Raw genomic sequence first — 24,037 nt, 5'->3', positions numbered from 1 at the left:
AACCAGCATTTATCATCTTGGAATTGCTCAGAATATCGAGTGTTACATTAAAATTCTTACCTGCTGGGACCAGTGCTTTAAAAGGAAAGATAGAAGTGCCGAAACTCACCAAATTGCTTGGGCTGTGTCTTGTATGTCTGATAGGGGTGTTTCTGGGGGTGTGGCAGTGAGGTAGGCATTTAACACTAACAGTATTTTCTTCTTCCATGTAAAGCGCACTAATGCCCTTGGCCAAGTTTAGTTCATAAGTGCAGGGTGTAGTTGGTATGTTTTTTGCAGCTTTATATAGCGCTAACTTGTCCCAAGGACATTAGAGCGCTTTACACGAGAAGCAGAAGTTTTACATGAAAGCATACTTTCTTGTTTTTATGGCACGCGAGATTAAGTGATTGGCCCAGAATCACAGGATGTTGTGTCCACGCTGGGATTAGACCTCCCCATGCCATTAAAACAAAAAAGTATCCTTTCATGTAAAACTTGTGCTTCTCATATAATGCACTTTAATGCCTCGAGTTATGTTCGCACTATATAAAACTGCAACAAAGTGCCCTTTTGCACTGCACATATGAATCAAACAGCTAAAACTTACAGCACCAAAAAAAGTATAATTATTCACATAGATGAAACCTAATGCATTGACCAATGCTTGTTATTGGCATCACCTTCTGAACTCCAGCCCCACTATACTGTTCCAGCTGCCTCGGTCGTTTGTGTGTGTGTTAGGAGGGTTATTATGAACTGGCCTGGCACTCAAATGCTCCCCTCCACCCATCGCCCCCATTCCCCTCCCCTGCTGGTATGTGCAGTGAGAGACACTAGTTTTTTCTTGGGAAGGTAAATGAAAACACGACTTGCCAACACAGCGTACTTCTATTACATTTCCAGAGAACCTAATCTCAGTTCTTTTCATGTAACACTCCATAAATATTTGGTTTCACAACCCCAGTCTACGTCAGTTGATCGTGTCTATGTGTGCAGACCCACAAATCCCATTAGTGCTGACACAGCGCATAGTTTCTACTTTTCCAGCACAAACTCATAAATCTTGTGTTTTATTAGCTACATAACTCAAGGGAATGCTAAAAAACGCAGAGCCTATATAAATTCCCGACCATAAGCAACACAGGAGCTCGTCGGCTAAAACAATTCTAACTCTGGAAGAAACTGTTTGCCTGGATCATGGTGAGTCACATTTAAATCTTTTTTTCTCGGTTTTTTTAATTAAAAAGTAGATCTGTGACCTTAATGAGGTTTCACAAAGGGTGTATTCGTCCCATGGTAAAAATGTTATGTTACTCTATTTTGTTTTTGTGCCCCTAAGTGCGTCAGCAAAAAATCATTTGTTATACTTTGTCTTCAGAGGCAGAATTCAAACATTAACATCAAAGGACTTTCAGTTGCAATTAAGGAGCAAAATAAAGCATCCTTACGTTACGTAATAAGGAGTAAACAGCACAATAGTGTAAATTTGTACCACATCCCCGTTTGCACATTCGGCATTAGTGTTCTGTAATGCACTTTGGTTTCAGTGACTTTTCTCGGGGATGTTTTGTAAATGCAGATATCTGATAGGAAAGACTCTCTACTTAATAAGTTGCGGTAGAATATATTGAATGTCTGAGTATTTTTTTTAAAACGCACTGAGAATCGTCGCTTAAGAAAATTAAGAAAGACAACCAGAATGAGGGGACACAGTCACAAACTCATTAGCCATTTCAGTGATATTTAAAATAGGCAACGAGTAGCTGGAATGAGAAGTGAATCCCTTGTGTAGGTTACAAAACATGTTCTATTCTAGGTCTAGCTAGAAACGGATTTAGCAAACCGGTCTACCGTTTCTTATCGCTAAAGTGAATATGTCGTATTCCTAGTGATGTTACACACAAGCAACGGTGCCTTGGGTTCAGCCTCTTTCACTCATTGCTGTGTTTTTGTATTTCAGCTCACAGCACACAGAGGGGAGGGGACTGGGTCAGCCACCTCCATTATTAACTGTTTTCTTCACAGTCAGTTGCATTTTTTCATTAACTCAGCCATTATTTGTCTAGTTTGTCAGCAAGCGGGAGACGTGGGGTTTTGCATGCTTAGAATCAGCTTTCACACGGAGAAGAGACAGGCACCAAGAGGCAAACTAACCCTCTCGTGTCAGGCTTGTTGCGCACCCAACTCTGGGCCCCACTGCTGAGTGACATGTTTACTGCAGTGACTGGTGCTGTCCCATCCTCACTTGTCCTGTGTCTTTTGTTTGTAATTCAGGCTTCTTCTCTGTCCTCCCTTCCTTGTTAGAATTTCACCTCTTGCTCTCGTCGGTCCAGGAACCAACCATTACCACCACTACTATGACATCATCACGAGTAAACGAGTAACACCTTCACCATCATTATCAGCACCTCCAGTACTACTACCCTTACCACCAAACATCGCTGTTACCATAATTACCCTTACCACCACTACTTCCATTGCACAAACACTGCCACCATTGCCACCACCACTATCAGCACCACCATCACCACCACCATCATCATGACTAACATTATGTGCTACTACTGCTACCACCAACCAGCATTATTACCAACAACACCCCCACCTCTAGTATCACCATCATGGTTACCATCTCCAGCACTATCACCGTCATCACAACTACTACTACCATCAATTACACTCCTAGCACCATCCCCACTACCACCACCATGTTCATTTGAGCTCATGTGTATAAGAACATTGTGGGCCATATTTATCACGTTGCGTGGTGCAAAGGGACACAACCCCTGAGATGTAATGTGTCAAGCCATGCAAGCCCCCATGCCGTGGCCCTTAGTGGCTTGATAAATCCAGAGTGATGCAATGCAGCGCAAATTGCTGTGTTGCGTTACTCTGCCCCAAGCAGGCGTTCCATGAGTGGTGTGCGGGTGTTCCTACGCAACACTAATGGATTTTGATGCATTCCCAGATTTGCCATTACATGTAGATCTGAGAATGCGCCAAAATGCTACGCTTTCCCAGGGGGAGGCATTACCAGGAGAAATGTGTTCATTTATCCTCGTTTTTCCTCTTTCTATGACTGATGCATTTTGAAGCCCACATAGAGGAAATGCCTCAGGGGATTGTTTTTGTACAGAAAAGTGTTCTTTTCTGCATGAAAGCAATCCTGCTTGCAATGCAGGCACTCCTGCCCCATGGTGCATGAGAGAGTGCCTGTGTTGACGCTAGGCAGCACATTGTGCTCCAGTGCTGGGTAAAGGCAGGGATGCACTGTATTGTGAGAAATACGGTGCATTCCTGCCTTTTTCCTGTAATGCAGCACAGCAAGGTGCAGGCGTTACATTTTGATAAATATGGCCTTGTGTGTTTGACATTGCTATGTCATACAAAGTCTGATATGAGTATTTAACCCCTTCGCTGTGGCGCGAATTCCGCCGCAGCGCTGGGGGGGGGGTGAGGGGTGAGCGCACCGCCGCCATGCTCATGACGGAACCACGCCGTCATGAGTCACGGGCGAGCTGTGCTTATGACGGCGTGGTTCCGTCACGACTCCGCCCACTGTCTATTTCGCCCGCACAGGCGGGGAATTAGTGCCGCGTGGGAGGAGCGGCCGCCAACGGCCACAGCATGACGGAACCACGCCGTCATGAGCACACGCCGCCCGTGGCTCATGACGGCGTGGTTCCGTCATGAGCGCACAAGGGGTTAAATGATATATGTAGAAACTCTTCTGCAAAGCTTTCTCTATTCAAAAACCTTTGTTCCGTGAATCTGGCCAGTGGTACAACACCAGAACCCGTTTATAGAGCCACAGAGCATGTGGGGGTTGAGGATTTTTACTCCTGATGTCCCGTTCCCCAACTTACAATGGATCCCGAGCAACTGTGCCAAGTCCCCTTCAGCACTTAAGTAATAGTTATTTATTGTATGGTTAATTATAAACCGTAACAATTGCAGCAAGAACGCAGACAAGTTAAATGCATCCAATCAAATAAATAGCTTGGATGTTTGATGGCATAACTGGACTCTGAGGAATAGCCTAGTCCAAGTTGTTCAATGCTCCCTAGGTGGGGAGATGAAAGGTGGTACATGGACTAACAACTCAACATGTGGGCAGCAGCAACAATAAATTATGATTGTCTGGCCAAATACTTTTGTGATAAAAGAAGTATTTTATATACCGCTAACAACATTCATAAGCAATTACACAGTCCCCTCTGAGGTCGGGGCTTTAGTGTCTCTTTAGGCTGTTCCCTGGGTCCCACTCCCTCACTGCTCCAAGCCATTCTTGCTCTAAAGCCAAGGTTATACCTAATTGACTATAAGCAACATCCAGGGTAAGCCCCACTAGTTGTTTGAGTCTCAAGAAACCACTCTGACTCTATTTTAAAGTAATCAGTGTTCCGGCACTCCAGCAATTACTAGGAAACAAGTTTCCATAGGGCCGACTTGACTGAAATCAGTCTTACCCGCACATATGTGTTCAGAGCATCCAGAGTCCCTGAGCATGCCCCGTCCACAGGCACCCGGTGCATCATCAGATGAATCAGGTGAATTCACTGCAAGGGGCCTAGGCGGGCTGCACTCAGCGGATGCAGAGTTCCTCACACACAGCTGATTGACCAAAGCGATTGGAGGTTTCTTGAGGCTCCTCCTTGCAGGGTAAGTGTCTGGTCTGTCCCACAGTGGGGCCTCACTTCTCTAGCAGGCGGTGTTAATCAGGTTGCGTGTCTTGTTGTGACCTCAGAGTTGATAGCCCACCCTTACAGGCCACAGGAGTGACTACAGTTCACACCTGGATGTCAACCACAGTGATATGTGTATCAAAGGTCATCCCCAATTCCTTTCTGAGATGAGCGCAGGCACCTTCCTTGTGAATTGTCAATGTATCAAAGAGCACCCTTTGAAGTTTACAGGGAAAGTCTGTCTCTTCCCTCTCCAGTGTGTGTGCCACCCAGCTTACAGGAATGCAGCAATACACAAATCTGTCCGGGGATTCCTCTACTTCCTCTCCTCGTGTTTCACCATGCAGGCCTGTGTCTCCAAAAATGGGACGCAGAATCTTCCATGCATTGTACCATTCACAGGCACACATACTCCCAGCGCATGTATATAGCATGCCCACACTGCCCAGCACTGCATCCTTCCTGTACTGTATCACTCATAGGCACACATACACCCGGCACTTACATTTATCATGTGGCACTGCACAGTACTGCATTATCCCTGTATTGTATGCCCCCCAAGATTTAGCAGGTTTGGGTGGCAAATTTTGAGTTCGAAACAAGCTAAATTTGCCATAAAAACCTCAAAATATATAGTGTGTTCACTGTGGCCCAAAAACGTGCCTGCTACAGAAATACTGCAAGGCCTTGCTCTGTCATTGCTGGACAGTGGCAGCAAGAACGCTGGGGTGGGGCCGGCAGGAGTCGGGGGGTGTAAGTGACAAACAACGGAATAGGAATAATAAATAAATAAAACCACTTACCATGCACTTGCAGCCTTGTCAATGATGTGGCAAGCGCAAGGTAAGTGGATTTGTTTATTTATTTTATTTTCCCTATTCTGTTGTTTGTCACGTCAACCCCCCCTACCCCTGCCCTGCCCCATCATGTTTACACGCACGGGCTGCAACTGTTGCTGGAGACTGTGCCGTGTCACAATCTGTAACCTTGCAGAGTCTCCAGCAGCACACCACATTGAATCAGAGGATGTCTGATGCCAAAGAGAGCAGATTACAATATGAACCCTGCTCCTTTTGTCATCAGACAATCTGCATTCCTTGATGTGTGCAAGGCAGCAGGGCTGGGGTGTGAAGGCAGCAGGAGAATATAAAAAAAAAGATAAGACATGTGGAAGATTAGGGGTTAACAGAAGACAGAGGGGGAGAAGGGAGAGGGAGAGGGGTGTTGTGGAGGGTGGGGTCAGAAGAGCTTTTCAACCGCTGCAAGCTAATTGCATGGAGGTGGCTCTGTGCATTTGAAAGGCAGGCAATAGAGGAAGTTAACACCTCTGCTGCCTGTTAGCCTGTTGGTCATCCTACCTTTACTGGCTCGGATGGCAGCACAGAGTATATAAAAAGAGAGGGTGTACCCCCATGCTATTTTATTTTTTTTGTACACAAATTTGCCGGCACTTGCGTCAAAATCGCTGGAGTTTAAAAAAAAGGGCAGATTTTGCAATTTTGTTTGCAAATCACAAATCGCAATATCCTGGGGGGTTCAGATTCTATCCTTACCACGCACGCATACAGCCAAGGCAGGTATACCATTCATGGGTTGAGCAGCACTCCACACCAAAAGCGATGTAGGCCAAGGATGAGTTGAGCGCACAGCAGCTGAATTTTAGAATGAGTGAGCCTGTGGGCATCACATCAGTGACCGATGCTAAAAAAGACCTGCTCACTCCTTCAGATGACTACACACTGTGCTGTCACCACTGCGCTTGTGCTGCTTAACGACTGGTGAAGACAGTGACATTCCACCACTATGAGGGTAGTGCTATGGGTGCCCTCAGGTCCAAATAGACCGCAGTCTGGGAGACAGGCCTATGTCATGGTGCATGTGCATAATCCAGGTTTGCCTATGGCAACAAAAATCAGCATTAGGGATCCAAACATAAGTACAGTTTGGGCACTCAGGAATCGGCGCACGTCCATTATCATGCAAAGGACTTTTTCATCCCAACAAAGTTCTTGTATTATATTTATTGGTTGTGTTTTCACTCGCACAGACTCAGGGCGTTAGTGATCTACACAGTAGGGTGTACCACTCTGCGAGTGTTCATGCAGGAGCTAAAGTGAAAGAGCCACTTATAACAATCATCCCCCCTTCCTAACATTTTTTAATAAATATCTAACTTTTCATTTCAGAAATACCTTTTGGGATTTTCTCTTCTTTTAATTATCTCAGATTTGGGATGTGATGCAGCTTGCTACTTTGAGGGAGTGCAGCCTGGCGTCAAAGGTAGGAATTAAAAACCTTACCTTACTAATTAACAGAGTGTATTTAATAATGAAAGAAGGTATGTCAGGCATTTGCAAATGTTTGGTAACTGAAGTGGAATTTAAAAAACTATCTTTAAGGCTCATAACTTTCAACAATTAAGTTTTTCAGATTCAAGTATTGTTGAGAGTTCAGCTGTTTCCTCCGAGTAATATGGATCCGTAAGCACGCTCCATCTTTTAACATATATTTTTATTTATTTTAAAATGGTGGACATCCAACATGAACGTTATCAAGCGTTGTGGTAAGCTGTCCCTTTAGCACAATCTTGCAACATCCTACCTGGACACCGTTAAGTAGATGCTGCCAGCTTTCAGAACCTCATTTTAACTTTTGCGTGTTCACTTTCTCTGAAATTACATCTTGCAGTTGTAGGATAAAATATTTGCTTGACTGCCAAATGCTGTTGCTGTTTAAGTCTGGCTAGAGACAGCTTAACATAGAGAAGGGTTTGGGTCAGCCCCTTAAGACATCGAAAGTTGGGGATGTCAGTCATGATCAATGGCCTTTTATTGATTCTTCATTTCCAGCAGCACTGATTAACACGCTGCAAATCGCCTCTGATGGATAGCAGTCAGTCTGCTGGTCAGGCGCTGCAGGAAAACGAGCTGTGAACGGCATAGGTGGTCTTAGTTTTCCTATAGGTATCCACATAGTGGTAACACTTACTTAAAGCGTCACAGAAATAATTAACACAGGTGTGCTTTTGGGAAGGTTACCTACTGTCAGCCACATAGCATTGTTGTAATTCTTTTTCATTCATATAACAAGCATTGGCATAGCCAACAGGTCTCGCCTTTGGGGCCCTTTAAGTGTTTAGCCATGCAGCACATCATCAGACTACCCAATGCATCATAAAAACTACAATAATTAAATGAAAACAGTCTGGTAATCATCAACTATCTTCCGGAGAAAGCCTGGAGCACGTAATGAGCTTGTGGCGCCCTCAAAAATAATCATAATTATAGTAATTAATTTAATAAACTGTCCGGAGAGGCCACAAAATATATTTCAAACCCCAAACTTTAGACAAGCACCTAGGTTTTAGTTGCTCTCTGTAGCTGAGTCAAATATCCTGTGACACATGTTTAGGCCAGCACTCCTATGAGAGATTAACAGTAGTTAAGGTAGAACAGGAGGAGTGAAGGGAAAGAAGGAAAGAGAAGAAGGGCAAGAGGGGGTAGCATTTTTTAGGTAATTACAAAGAAGAATAGAGAGAAATACAAAAGGAGAAACGTACTAACCTAAACAAAAATAAAGAGAAACGAGAAGCTGGAGAAAGAGTCTTCGATGTATGAAAGAAAAACAAAGGGGACGTGTTGAACAGGACCACAGAAAGGTTAAGTAGGGAAAAGTAATAGTGGTTTGGAAGAAGGGGAAAGAAAGTGGTAAGAGAGATGAGAGAAAATTAAGAGGTGGAAAAAAAAGAATGGTGAGAAATATCAAAAGGGGTAAAATACCAAAAAAGGGCAAGGAAAATATACCTGGGAGATAAAGGAGAGGCTAAGAGAAAAAGCTTAAGGAGTGTGGGCAGAAATAATGTATCTAATTATAAAATGATTAGAAGAGGAGGATTGAGAGAGAAGTTTCATTGAATGCCTGTCTCCCCACCTCCCCCACTGTCGGCTCCACCCCTAGTCTATAAAACAGAGGAGTAAGTACCTACACTTATTTTTCTCCATTTAAAGCACTGATGATAAGTAACTACGTTGCCGAGACCCTCACAGTGGCTTATTTTTTCCACCTATGGGGCAGCAGAGCAAGCCCGATACTGTTTATTTTGCATGTTTTAAAATTCACCCTATTTCTCCACCTTCTGCTCACAAAAAGTATCTGTTGTATGGCCTGGGAACATTACCAGCTGCGATGAGCAAGCCCTTCACCGTTGTGATAGATTATTAAACCCTGCTAACCATCTATTAGAATCCCAAGGCAAAGATGACGTCTGATATCTCGAGATGAGTAATGACATTTCTAGAACACAGTTTCAAATAATACAGAAACAACGGTAGAATAAAACCCTGCAGAAAACATGTGCAGGCACACCTGGCATCCAGCCAATGGCTGATCAGTGGCCGAAGCGTAACTGAGCTCACAGATTAACACCTTGTTGCCAGCCCAGTCTATGGTCCATAAAATGAGTACTTCTAGGTTGCTTTTTGTGCGTGGGCTTGTGGGTGTGTCTATGTATACATACATATATGCGTATCATTATGTTTGTGTAAAAGGATCATAGAAGATATTATGCCATTTCGGGACCTTTATCTCTCTGTGTAAGACTTCTCTAAAGAAGAGAAATTGAGAGATGAATCTTAGAAGAAAAAACGGACATGAAAGACAGGAAGAAAGAACCGAACCTCAACATTTTCCCACAAACCATGTTGCAAGATAACTGGCAAATCAATATTTATTTAATAAATATTTTTATTACAGCTTTTACTAAAGTAATATAATCGACAACCACAGTAGTACAGAATTTTAATCAGTAACATCAAATTTATCGGGCACCAGAAGTATCCCTCACATCCTGCCCTCCTCCCACTTGTGTACAATTTTCCCCCACTACCATCCAGACTGACAATAACTAGGATTGAGTTTGTCTTCACTGATGAAGGGTGTCAGGGTTTCCTGGCTGCGTATCCGTGTTTCCTATCCAAGACCGCCATGTTACCTCCAACCGCCCCATATTCTATCAAACTTCTTAAGGCAGCCCCTACCGCTGTAAACCGCCCTTTCTGCTTCCATATACAAGCCAATGTCTGGAATCCATTGTTGTTATGTTGGCAACTGTTGCCTGCCCTAATGCATAGCAATGGCCTTCTTTGCCAGCATGAAGCCTAATTTACAGAGCAGCGTTGCGGGAGTCCACATCTAGGATTGTTCCTTGTTCCCTGAAAATGGCGGACCAGTACCCAGCAACCACGAGGCATTCCCAAAGGGTATGTAGAAACGTGCCCTCTCCCACCTCACATCGCAAGCAATATCGCAAGCAATATGCCCATTTCGTATGGATGGCTTCCATTGTAATAGGTCCTTAGTAGGATTTTTAGCTGGAATAGTCTGAGCTTCGACTCAATGGCTACTTCTTGGGCTGCATGAGGGTCACCTCCCACATCTTCCATGGGGCTGAAGTCTCTCTCCTAGGTTGTCCTAAGTTTCACCAGCCTGTCAAGCTTGTTGTTCAATATGGTCGATACATGGGAAATACCACTTTATTAGCAATCTCTTTATTCTCCAGGGGGCTACTCATGGGAATTGAGGCCCAATCTATTTGTTCCACCTGTAGGGCATGTCATAATTGCAAGTAGAAATGGGTGGTGTCTAGTTTGTGTTTGCGCTGCAGTGTTTCGAAAGATTTCAACCCCATGTGTCCAGAGTAATGCCAGTGGAGATGCCTATGAGATCCCATTTAAGGATCCTGAATAACTTCTTAACCTCTGTGCTCTAATGAAGATACTTCCAGGCTCACATATGTTCCGAAATGTTTTAATAGATGATACAGCTCCTCCAGCCAGTGAGTAACTGCCAGTGGACCGAACCCCCATGAACAGTACCATAACAACAGAACAATAACACACTGGACATTCGTATCTTAAAGTTACATTAATCTCCAGCAGTAGATCACAACATGTCACCCTTCTTTATCATAAAAAGCTGCCTGTCAAGCTTGTTGTTCAATATGGTCGATACATGGGAAATACCACTTTATTAGCAATCTCTTTATTCTCCAGGGGGCTACTCATGGGAATTGAGGCCCAATCTATTTGTTCCACCTGTAGGGCATGTCATAATTGCAAGTAGAAATGGGTGGTGTCTAGTTTGTGTTTGCGCTGCAGTGTTTCGAAAGATTTCAACCCCATGTGTCCAGAGTAATGCCAGTGGAGATGCCTATGAGATCCCATTTAAGGATCCTGAATAACTTCTTAACCTCTGTGCTCTAATGAAGATACTTCCAGGCTCACATATGTTCCGAAATGTTTTAATAGATGATACAGCTCCTCCAGCCAGTGAGTAACTGCCAGTGGACCGAACCCCCATGAACAGTACCATAACAACAGAACAATAACACACTGGACATTCGTATCTTAAAGTTACATTAATCTCCAGCAGTAGATCACAACATGTCACCCTTCTTTATCATAAAAAGCTGCCTACAAATGTCAATATCTGAAAAAATAAGTTTCAATTGTAAACAAATAAATAAAACAAAACTCATCTTAAAAATTCTTGCAGATAACCTGGAGGTCTCCGGATTCAGGGTGTTCTTACTAACCAATTGGTATTACCATTATCATTTTAGAGACCATTTACGTCCGCACCGTACCCCAGGCGTACCCCCCACCGCGTATGTCTGCACCGTACCCCAAGCGTACTCCCCCACCCGCATATGTCCGCACCGTACCCCAGGCGTACCCCCCACCCACGTATGTCCGCACCGTACCCCAGGCGTACCCCAATCCTCGCGTATGTCATACGCGAGGATTGGGGTACGCCTGGGGTATGGTGCGGACATACGCATGTGGGGGATATGCCTGGGGTACAGTGGGGGTACGCGGGTGGGGGGGTACGCCTGGGGTACGGTGCAGATGTACGGGGGTGGGGGTATGCCTGGGGTATGGTGCGGATGTACGGGGGTGGGGGGTACGGTCCGTACAAACGGGGGGCGGGGGGTACGGTCCGTACATATGCAATGTTGGGGTATGCACCGTACATGATGACACGTACGATGTGGGTGATGGCGTGTACGTCGCATAGTGGGCCCCCTTTTTGACGTGCATCGCAGCGTACTTAGATTTTTCCGGCACTTTTTGGCTCCCGTAAAAATATAGCCGTGCGGAGTGCTGTAGGTATGAATCGTACTTGCTGGTCCGTAAAACGCTGCCTGACTCCGTGCGGACGTCGCGTACGCGCTGTTCAGGATCAGAATTGTATGTATTTTTTAGCCGTACGGTGTTTTTTACGATTTGTACGGAAATGGTATTTCTGCACGAATTGTACTTGCTGGTTTGTAAGGTGGAATTCCCGGGTACGAGTCGTATGGAGAAAACGCTCCGTACGACCATTCGTACCCGGGTTTTACAGGATCAGAATCGGCACCTTATTGTCACCTATACTTCCTGGGCCAAAGAATACTGCCTTCATCCTTTACCGTCCACACTTCCCCTGAACTCACAGTTCACAAATTGAGGATCTTCATCAAATCTCATTCCCTCGGTCAATTTCTTTATCTGCAACAATTGAGAAGCCACATATATAAATACAACTCAGATCTATCCAGGTGATATTGAATATCTGTTTACCACACACCACACAGTTGCTGGTTCTGAGTAAAAGTTTAAAATGATACTCATGTTATCAACCACTGCAGGTTTACTCACAGACTTCTACAAGAGAACAGTTTGTCAGATCCACAAGGGTTAGGTTATAAGTGACAATTTCAGTGGTAGTAAGTCAAGGATAGTCAGCACACAGTTTCTACTGTGATCTTCACAAATGTCATATATGAAGTTTGTGATGAGCACAATAGGGATATGCATTTATGTACGATTAGGTGTCATGCAAGAGTTCCAAGGCTATGCAAAACTCTGATCAGGTTCTTGTAGTAGTTGTGGGAGGAGCTCATCTCTCAGTCAAATAACTAGTGGTGGGGGTGTAACATAGGTGTCATGGGTTTCTAGTACAAGGAAGAGAAATAAGCCTTCCTGCCCTCCAACTGGATAGTGAAAGACAGACATACTTTAAGTGCAGTTGACCCATCATACACAAGTGCTCAAGTGTGACTGCGCCTGATAGCCCAATGATAGCTGCACTCCTGGTATAAGCTGCTCTTGATCATTGCAGAGGTATACAAGGATCTAAGGCTGTCTTGGGATCTCAGTAGTGGACAGAAATATCAGCAGGCTTTGTTGAATACCTGTGAGTGCTGCTTGGCTCTAGATGCTGCTTTTCTGGAATAGGCATGTGAGACGCATAGGTAAAGCAGGATTTTTGTCTTCTGAGTTGAAACTTAACAAGTTATACTTATTTAGAATGTGGTGCATTTGAAGACCTCAATTCAAGTGTCAGCATTTCATTATTGGAGGACACTGCTAGTCAGGAATGAGATGCAATGGTAGGACCGTACATGTATTTCCCGAGCGACAACACTAAGGGTGCTGTCAGGTAGCCAGAATTGAGGTGCATCACTGGGAATTTACTTGGATTGTAACAAAGGTGAAATAGTAAATGGTTTTTCAGGTCAGGGATGAGGTACTCTGTTAGAGATTTACACAAATTGTAGCAGTTGGATAGCATATGTTGGTGCTGGTTTAGACAGAGGTCCATTGGCAGAGCTCTAGACAGATCGAGTCCTTGAAAAGCAGCAGATGGCAAACTCTCCTGCAGTAAAATAATGAGGTACATTGCAAGGTCTACATGTGGATTTCAGCACTATTATAAAAGGGGAATGATAGAGCTGTGGGACAAACCAGGTTTAAAAATTATCAGACTCTCAACCTAAACATGCTGGTACACTAGTATTATTAAAGTACTTTGTTGCACTCCTCATATCTATAGCATCTTACACTTGTTTTTCTTGGCAGAATCCATTTGCTTTCTCTTTGTATGATGGGGCAATTCAGATGTGCAAAGAGAAGGAGGAGCACAAGACAGAAAAGGATGAGGAAAGGGGGAGGGAGAACATGTTGAAGTATTCCAGTTTTAATGTTGCATGTTGCCTTATAAAAACAGCTACTGGCCGTTTACTCTGTGGGAGCTGTCTCATAGAATATAAGTTAAAGGGCTGGGAGAGTCACCAAGAGGGGCTGACCTCAAGATTTCATTGAAGATCTTTATATTCTTAGAATACCACGAACAATAAAACAAGAATTTGAGCCATGTTTTCAATTAAATTTCCAGTGAGGTAACATTCTGTCTGAAAATCCTGGTTCTATTGGGGCCTTCCGTCGAAGGAATACAGCAGGTTAGAGTTTGCAAAGGTAACAATCCTCCCATCTTCTTTCCCTACCTTGCAGGGTAGAGAGATATGGTTATGGTTGAAGTTACAATGCATAAACCACAATTAAAGGAATATTGTAGACAGCTTCCAAGACCGCACACCATTCTCAGCGATTGAGTGACATACATTTCCCTTTTGGTGATGATTTATGGGCTGCTGGACCTGGAGACCATCTCAACAGGGGAATTTATGGGTTAGTAAATCCAGAATCCTTGCTCAGAGGACATCTACCCTTCGGGACTCGTTTGATAAACTCCTGTCAACATAGATCAGATAGCATGTTTTGCTGCATTTTATCACATATACTATCACTCATTTGTGGTATTAGAGTTCTACTGTTGCATAGGCAAAATCAGCTTGAAGATTTCCTGTTGGTGTTGCCTATGGTAACTGGAGTAAACATTCCACAGTTTTCTTTGAGGGCCTCGGACTCCTTATTTGTTTATATGGGTTACTATATCCCAGCATCATAGTTGGTGATCTAATTCAATGTGCGGTCTGTCTGAGCCAAAGAAGTGGGTAAAAGGTAGGTTTCCCTAGCAAGTGGCTTCCTTAAGGTCCTCCTTGAGAGCCAAATGCACAAAGACTTTTTGTGGTTGCAAAAGCATTTCCAATTGGTTTACTGACCCATTCCAAATCACAAATCTGAAGGGTCATGTAAAGAGTGTACTTTCCTAAATGCGATTCAGAATGGTTTGTGTCAATAGTTTGTGATCACAATGGTGGATCGCAAACCATTACCAATTACTGACTTTTCAATTCATTCTTAAGGGGGAAGCTGTCCCATTGGACAATTTATGTTTTGGGAACTGTGTCTGGGGACCTTAGGATGAGCAGACAGTGGCCCTGGTAAATACCTTGCCCCATGGTCTTGGTATTTACTGTGTGCATTAAATACCACCCCTTATTATGACCACCTTGTAATCATGGTCTAAAATGAACATGGATATTGGATCGTGGTTTAGGATGATTAGCAATTATTTACAAGCCAATAACAGTGTTTAAATCTCACTCTGCATTTCAGGACATTCAGAAACTTTAACAAGATAGTCAGGTTTGATGCATCTCCATTAGAGACCAGAAATCATGATCGCTCAAATCTCTATAAGAGATTTTACCAAAAAAGACAGGGCACTAATTGAGAGCCTATCAAAACAGCTATTACATCTCTTTCCCCCGAGGGTCCAGATAAAGACCCTGATATTGCAGTCACCACTGAGTCACCAATATTGGTAGCTACTTTTTTAAAATACCAGGAGACCGCCTTATAAATTGAATTAGACACTGAAGTGTCCGAAAAATCATAAAGGTTTTAAAAAAACATATATCTAATCTTCTTTTATTTTCTTGCTATTAACATTACATCTTTCTTTATTGTTAGTCCTAAATTCAATATATTATTGAGAGAGAATTTAACCCCCACAGAATCTAAACATGTAACAGTCTTTGTGTTTTTCTAAGCAATATTAAGTTGTGTCTTGAGGTACAAAACCCAAACACTTAAACATTCTTTTGTTGCTATTCCTTTTTTTTGATGGGCAGAACTGTTATACCCAGTGGAGGACTTCCCTGCACAAGCTCATAAAACAATTTTAACAAAACATTGTAATTGACAAGGCTTTAGGACAGAGACATGTGTTGCACTTCTTTTAGGAAAACATTGTATCGTTCAACTGTCCTTGAAAGGCTGCCTGGACCAAACAGAAAACAGAAGTCATGAATAATCAATCGCTGACCGATAACAGCAGGCTCGGTAGGAAACAATGGGCCACACGTACAACATTTTGGAATTGTGATACCCTAATTGCAATTCTTACTGAATAGCAATTAGAAAATTGCAATTCCTAATGTAAGAAAACCTACATATATTAAGTAGCAATTTTCAATGGGTCGCAAATCGACTTAGCTCATGAATATTATTGAGGTAGGTTGCAGTTTGAGACCCATTAGGAATTACAGCCATCAGAGTTGTCTGGTGGGGAAAGGGGATGCGTTAAAAAGAAAAAAATGAAACTTTGAGGTTTCATTTCTTAAGGGACCACTGCCTGCTCTTAAAAAAATTTTCTGGTCAAGTCTCAAGGGGAAGGAGTCTCATTAGCGAATGTGCTACCACCTCCTTCAAGGAGTCCGTAAAGTATTAATGTTTTGCAACCTTAATTGGTCGCAAAACATTCATACATGCCATTCTAATTCGGTATGTGAAGAGGGCGTCCAAAACACGGCGCTTCAAAATACAGAATCATAAACACAAATTGCAATTCGGTAATGTGTTAATGAATTGTAATTGGTGCTTGAGCATTTTTGCAGTCGGTAACTGTCTGATTAGGCCGCTGCCTACCGCAAAATGCTTTGTACATGTGGGCCAATGTCTTCAAATTACAAGCTCTTACAACGCTTATACAAATAAAAGAATGTCACTTTCACAATTCCTTCCAGTGTGGTACCTAGCCAAAAGGCCGTCTGTGGGTATGAGCAAATTTATTATAAAACCCAGTAATGGCTTCCGCACAAACCACAACGCAAGCTAAAATCAATATTCAGACCTTTCAACAATCACAATAAACAGATTGCACAAAATGTGCTACATTTGAGTAGTTCAGTGCACAGCTTGACAAGTACTTAACTTAGCAGCATGAAAAGTGGATCATGTTATGGCCCTATTTATTATGTTGGGTGTATTTCTTCCTTGTTGTTACTTCCTGACCTAGGGAGAAGGATTGTGGGAAATGTAGTATGCTGTAAATGTAATACTTTAAAAAGTTCTGGAAAAAAGACTGCATAATAAAGCCTCCTGTCTCATAATAAAATTGTACAGCACCAGTGCAAATTGATCAATATGCATGTAAAAATTGTTTAGAAGAATTACAATGTATAGAATACAGTACATTAACTCTCTAACAGTTATCCAAACACTGAGCATATTCAACATTTCCAACCTCTCCGCATTCATCAGCACAGCCTGCACTGCTCAAATTTAGAAAAGTGTTGAAGACTCATCTCTTTGACGAACGCTACAATCAGAATGAATTACACATCCACAACTCAGCTTCCTCTTCTATTACACACTGACTTTAAGCTTGCCTTTGACCATATGCAGCACTCTGGTGCCTTTTGGCGATGTTAGCCCTATTAATATATACATACATAAACGGTAAGAGTTATCCAAGGCATATCCAAAAAGATTTGCAGTGAAAATTAGAAGAGCGATCAGATTGCATAAGTGCATGTATGTGTGTCTGTGGAACCATTAGTTAGCACACATATTATTTCTGTAATATAGTAAGCTGCATGGAAAAATATTTTGTCACATCAATCTCCCCAATACATTTGTATGTACTTAATTAGGAGAAGAATGCTAAAAGGTTTGTTGAACTAGCCAGGAAGTGCTGTGAATTTGTAAATCATTCTTCCTGTAAACTGTTTTATTTTATAGTTAATGCTTTCATACAACTTACATAAACTTTTCTGCAAACTTAATTCTTGGCTCATTTTTAAATGACATTATCAAATTTCATTTTGTCCAAACCATTTCAAATATGTACCGCTTTCCAAATATTTAGAGCAAACAACACAAATCTATCACCAAAGTAAAATAATAGCTAGGTAGCATAAACTGAGTTAATCTAGTCATTTTTAATTAGAGACTTGAGAAATGCTAAAATATATCCCTGAAAATCTGCATGGTTTCTATCGAATTTGTTGTGAAAATTTTTAAAATCGTCAGAAACAGTTATGAAATTGAGTACTAATTCTTCTCACTTTAAAGACAGAGGGCCAGATGTACAAAGCTTTTTTGCAGTCGCAAACGGCCCGATTTGAAGAATCAGGCTGTTTGTGACCTCAAAAAAGCTTTTTACAATGTAGGAAAGGCAAATTACGATTCTGTACCCAATCGCAATATTCGTTTGCTACCAAACGCCGATTTGGTATTTGAAAGGGGCATCCCTTCCAAATACTGAATCACAATGGTATGTATTAATCTTTTTAGACCAAATTCCGGTTACAAAACATTAATACTTTACCACTGATTTCAAACTGGTGGTAACCCATTTGCAAAGGGGAAGGGGGACCTCTTCACCTTTGAGAATGTTTAAAAATGAAACTGCAAAGTTTCATTTTATTCTTTTTAAACGCATCCAGTTTTCCTTAAAGGAAAACGGGCTGCACTTAAACAAAAAAAAGATTGCTTTATTAAAAAGCAATAACAGACAAGGCCTGCTGACCTCAGCGGCCACCATCACTGTGAAGGCTGCAATTCGTAATGAGTTGCAAATTGCGACCTACATCTTTAATATGCATGATTTAGGTCTATTTGCAAACCACTGGGAATTGCTAATGAAACTCAAAACAGTTTCATACATTAGGAATATCTATTTCCTAATTGCGATTCGGAGAGAATCGCAATTAGGAAATTGGTATTCCTAATGTTTGTCAGCTTGGCCCAAAAATAGCAAAAGAAGCCTTATCGAAGTGAACTCACTGTAAGCATTTGCTTTCAGGTTTCCAGACTGTTTTGATTTTCAAACAAATTATCATCATTGTCCTCTTCATGGGTGGCTCTCCTTATTCTCCCCAGGTCCTGATGCAGCCTCCTGCCCATCACACACTTCACATTCCAGTGTTTATTACTCATATAGCCCTATTACCAGTTGCCCAGAGAAGTACCCTCAACTGAAGCGTAAAGGCACTTGCAACCCTGCAGTCCCCTGCCCCTTCCTCCTCACAGGCAAATATAGAGCCCCTCCACCATTTACCATTTACTTCAAGTAGTAAATGTCTGTGGATGTGGGGTTATTGTTTCCTTCAAGACAAGTGAAAAACATAAGAATTAGGCCCAGTATACTTGGATTTACATGTTATCTTGGGGCACTCAGTAGTAATTGTGCATTATCCTTTGTAGTACTGTTATGGTCTACTGGTGTACCAGGGTTACAATACTAGTGCTCTCCAAAGTGAGTAGCCATGTTACTCCCCTTAGACACATGACTCTCTTAGGATAATGAGAGAAAGCATTCAATACTTATTCTAGAAGATAGAGAGGGTTAGAAATTTAGAATATCAAAACAGTAAAAAATATTCAACAGCTTTAGTATCCCATCAATGTTTGGTTTTATATGAAGAAAATAACTTTATTAATAGGGAAATAAAACAGAGCTTTTAAAACTAAGCTCTACAAAAAAAATGAGATAGCATTTTATATTTTATGACGCTTGGGTTTGGTGAAACCTGGGATCTCTAGGATCGCTCTGGAGTCTGAATCCGAGCAGAGGCTAAACTCTTGCTCAGGGGTCTAAAGTATGCACAAGGGACACAAATGGTAGAACTCTAGGCCGATTCTGTTATATGGGCACTACTCTGCTACAAAGAAGGGTTGAAATAAGTCTTCAAATGTAAATATAGTCTTTTTGCAGAATGAAAGGTGACACCCAAAAATTCAAGGTCAAACAACTCACCACTCAAACAAATAGGATCCCACTCAACAAAAGGTATTTAGGTGGCCACAGAGCTCCCAGTTGTTGATGTTCTTGTGACCCACTGATCAGTCTATTTCCAGTGAATTAGAGTCCAAGGGCCAGTTTAGTAACAAACTAATTACTATGCTTATTGATGTGGACAGATAACAATAGGGGGCTAGCACCAACTACAGTGTCCCGAGGGTGCTTTAAAATATAGAGGCCTAATTTTTTGGTGTACCAATCATGCTCAAGATTTTCTGGTGGCAGGGGCGTTCACAGAATTGTGAGCACCCCCTGTAATCAGTGGTGACACCTGTACCAACAGGGCTCTTGTCAGTTTAGGGTTAGACTTAACCATAACTCAATCTGGCAATGTCTCAGGAACAGTGATGGCTAGAAAGATGGTTCAGATTGCTTTGGAGTAGAAAACAAAAACACAAGAGTGAACAAGGTTATGGAACGCACATAAAACTAGTGCAGCAGATATCCAAAATAATACAGACTCATTTCAGTTTGTGAATTGAGTGTAGATGAGTGCTAGAATCAAAACAAGCCCTCAAGGGCACACCAGTAGTTCCTGAGTTAGCAACAACTGCAAACACGCTGTAGTAAATTCACCTTTTCTGCATGGTCACCCCACATTTTGTCTCCTTTTTCTGGGCCCTAATTTGTCCTCTGGTAGAATTCTGTTCACTGTGACTCACTGCTTTTCAGTGCCGTGATGAATGTGTTTGGCACAAAAACATTACTAGTAAAACTGTTTTCATCTAATAGGTCTAGTTAAATGTGTTTCAAGACCATTGTAGAAGGCACAAAAAAAGCACCAATAGCATGGGAGTTAAATACCATGTGTGCTTTATATCTACAGCATCCACACAGATGACAAAAAGATATGGGTGCAAGGAACACCACTGTGCTCTTTCTGAGCAGCAGTATAAAGGCCCTGCAACCAGACAGCTAGGAAAAGTGTGTTTGTCAAGCAGTAAAACCTATTTATATCATGTATTCTGGAGGCAAGCCTTTTGAAGTGTAAGTAGGGCAGTGAACAGCTTTGCACCAACCATCCTGGCATGATGGCCCATCCAGTCCACACCTATGCCCCTTTTGTGTCGCTGTCGGACAGCAATACACAAGCCACAACAACAGAGCCATTCACAGTCATGTCACCCAGTACACTGGCAAGGCACAAATTGTTAGAACAAGAAAATGCCAAATTTCTAAATCGTGACTTAAAATCCAACTTTACCATTAAAGAGGATTTAAAATTACACTTCATTTGAGTCTAAACAGCATATCTAAATCTGCTCCCAATGCAAAGTTATCACTTATTGAATGTAATAATGTAACCGAGTGTTAGTCAATAGGAGAGAGATAGGCCTTGCAGCAGTGACAATGGCTTTATGAGTTTTTCACTGCTAGGACATGCAAAACTCAAACACACATGTCCTACATGTTAAATACAACACAACCTGCTTTATGAAACTTTTGCGCCTACCTTAACCTTAGGAGTGACTTAAATGTATTAGATGCCAATAGGTCTGGCTTTAAGGGAATGTTGTACTGTAAGATGAAATGCTACTATCTGCATGGGAATGGCTATGCATTATGTTAAACCAAACAAAAGCAGAATAATATTGGTTTAGGATAAAAGGTCATATGACACTTGCACTGTCGAACCAGACCTAAAAATGTAGATTAATGACTAGCCTTCTTCCATCTGTGCTGCTGCCAGAGAAAAAGACATAAAATGACATGGTAATATCATTACAATCCCAAGTGTCTCTTATAGTTCAAGCTTAGGTAGATGGGAAAATAAACAAAATGATCACAGCTGTGTGGAGGGCAAGCATTTTTTGTGGAAGCACACAACTTCTGCTCAATCAAAGCATGTACTTATGGCTCCTAACATGTGGGCGGAGCCAAAGCCCTTCTCTTGGTGATTTCCACACAGTTGTTTTGCGACAGTGGCGTCAAGCCAGACCATAACAAGCATTGGCATAGCCAATAAGTCTCGCCTTTGGGACCTTATAAGTGTTTAGTTATCCAGCACAATATTCTTGGTGCAACAACATCAAGTGTTGCATGGCTAAACACTTAGAAGGTCCCAAAGGCGAGACCTATTGGCTATGCCAATGCTTGTTGTGTTTGATGTAATGCCTTAAGTGGCCATGGGTACGTATGCCTAGACATGAATATCAACTGGAAAGGCACAAACCAGAAATCTCATTGCTTACAAGTTCGTCCATAGTAGTCCAATTCATCATACACGAATACTACTTCAAGAATGAGTTTTATCCAAGGTGGGCGTGGCTTGCCATTCAACATGGCGGATGCGGGTCCGTGAAGCCTGAGTCGTTAATTCCCCAATCCTGGCAATTTCTCCTGACATTACCAACATTCACGCACCTGCCAGCTGAAAACCGGTGTCGGAAGCTCTCCTGCATCAAATAAGCTGTGCGCTGTGCCTCTTGGACCGCCGGTGCCACAGTGGTGACGGTGGTGCCTGCGCGGCCCTGCCTGTTGACCACTCGCGCGCGGCGTCCCCACATCACAAGATGGACGTCCGCGCTTGAATACAGTAGCTAACGGCAGCGGTGGAATCTGGCCCTGAGAAGCACCAAGCGGGTTGTGTGGCAGAGACATCCCGGTCGGCGGTATACATCGGACCGCGCTGCTCCTCCTTCCTGGGTGGTGTGCGGTCTGTGGCCTAGCCTGATCAGCGGAGTGCTCCCTGTGCTGACGGTGTCACCGGAGGTGAGCGGGACTGACGCTTGCACTGCCCCGGGTGCCCCCGGGTGGTAGTGGCGCCGCGTTCGACGGGGCCCAACCTGCCCGCGGCAGTGGCGGTGGGAATCGTGAGGCCCTGCCTGTTGTCAGCCTGCGCGCAGTGTTCCCAAATCAGAAGATGGCCGCCCACGCTTGAATGCAGCAATTGGAGGCAGCAGAGGAATTCGGCCCTGAGCAGCACTAAGCGGGCTGTGCGGCAGAGTCATCCCGGTCAGCGGTAAACATTGGACCGCGCTGCCCCCCCTTCCCGCAGTCCAGCCGATGGTGGTGCGTGGTCTGTGGCTTCACCTGGTGCGCGGAGTGCTTCCTGTGCTGGCGGCACAATCGGGGGTGAGCGGGACAGACCCTTGCACTGCCCCGGGTGCACCTAGGCGGTGGTGGCGCTGTGCCCAACGGGGCCCCACCTGCCCATGCAGGCCCTAGGGGGTTGATACGGCCTGGAGGCAGGGTCCTGCTGGTGGTGGTGGCTGGCTGGGGCTGTGCCTGCCCGGACCGAAATGTGTGGTGCCGACGAGAGCTGGTGCTGGAGGCCACTGAAACAGCACATGAGTCGCCTCTTGGAGCCTTGACAGTGTCATTCCCGGCGAGTTGCACCTGTGACGAGCGTGTGGCCCTGATGTGGCAGGATTTTGGGGGTTGGGCGTAATCTACAGAACTTCTGGAGAGGCTGAGGAAAAGGAAGGCCACCCCACGCCGGCCTGTGGTGCCGCCAGTAGCGGCCCTTGGTGGGAGCAGTGGTGAGCCGCGCTCACGGAGTATTATCTGGGGGTCCCCGCTGGGACTGCCCTGCTGTGACCCGGCACCTGTCACCCTCAGTGGTCACCCCTGTGTCGTCAGGTGCCTGGACGTGTGGGGTCCCGGAACCGCGCCCGAGAAACGATTGTCAGCGCAGTGGCAGCCCCCGCAGAATACCCTTGGAGTGGACAGTGGTCATTCTAGGTGCACACCAACGTTAGCAAACACCTCGTGGACTGCGCACTTAGGGCCCAGTCACCAGTGAAGCAGCTGTCCGCGCGGGCGGGCGCCCCCGGGGACCTACGCATCACCTGAACTGGCATATAGCTGTGTGGCCTGCCGACCACATACCCCGGCCTAACGACCGATGTGATCAGCTGCCACTTCCTCACCGGACAACTGGAATCGAAGTCGATCCAAGGCCCCCGCGGGTCATCATCTGAGCGCTGGCCGCAACCAACAGGGTGCAGCCGCTACGCTTTGCCTCACCAGACCACACTCACGTGCACCTACCACGGGAGCGGCCTCCCCTGTCAGTAACCTCCTCGCTGTCGTACCGCTTCGGCTGGTGCCCACTTGCGAATCCCCACGGCGCAGCAGCTCGTAATTGGTCGAATGAGAACTAAAATGCAGCAGGGGCTCCTGCGTGGGAATGCTCTGGACCATTTGAATCTGAGTACTAATGGAGCAACGGAACCCACATCCACGGCCCTAGCAGCCAAAATGGACTCTGTCCTTGCAGCAGTGGAAAGGATAGGTGCCGCTCTAGAACACACCAGAACCTCCCTGGAAACCCGGATCGACAAGGTCACCTCGGACTTCACCCTCCTACACGCTGATCATCGTAAGCTGGCTGACAAAGTCACCGTGCAAGGTCAAACATTTAAGGAGCTCCAGCCTATCACGCAAAGTCATGCTGCAGTGCTGCAAGACCTAATGGATCGTGTTCATGAACTGGAAGACAAAGCGGACGATGCGGAGGGTCGCTCCCGCTGCAACAACGTTTGCGTGGTGGGCCTGCCGGAAGGTGAAGAAGGTAGACACCCGGAGCAATTCACGGAACGGTGACTTCGCGA

General features: G+C 44.1%; 1 protein-coding gene across 1 annotated transcript in view; it reads left to right on the top strand.

Annotated features, from left to right (window-relative positions):
• The first annotated feature begins 1,045 nt into the window (after positions 1 to 1,045).
• Positions 1,046 to 24,037, top strand: part of LOC146867188 (beta-microseminoprotein-like) — an 88,351-nt gene continuing 65,359 nt past the window's right edge. Inside the window, exons 1-2 of the mRNA XM_085603774.1 lie at positions 1,046 to 1,182; positions 6,854 to 6,947. Coding sequence (XP_085459900.1) covers positions 1,180 to 1,182; positions 6,854 to 6,947 — 97 coding nt within the window. The 5' untranslated portion in view covers positions 1,046 to 1,179. The remainder of the gene's footprint in view (positions 1,183 to 6,853; positions 6,948 to 24,037) is intronic.

This window comes from Triturus cristatus, chromosome 1_2 (assembly GCF_964204655.1).
Source record: "Triturus cristatus chromosome 1_2, aTriCri1.1, whole genome shotgun sequence".
In the NCBI taxonomy this organism is placed as follows: Eukaryota; Metazoa; Chordata; class Amphibia; order Caudata; family Salamandridae; genus Triturus; species Triturus cristatus.
Note: the sequence above shows the minus strand (reverse complement) of the source record. Positions and strands in the feature narration are given on the sequence as shown.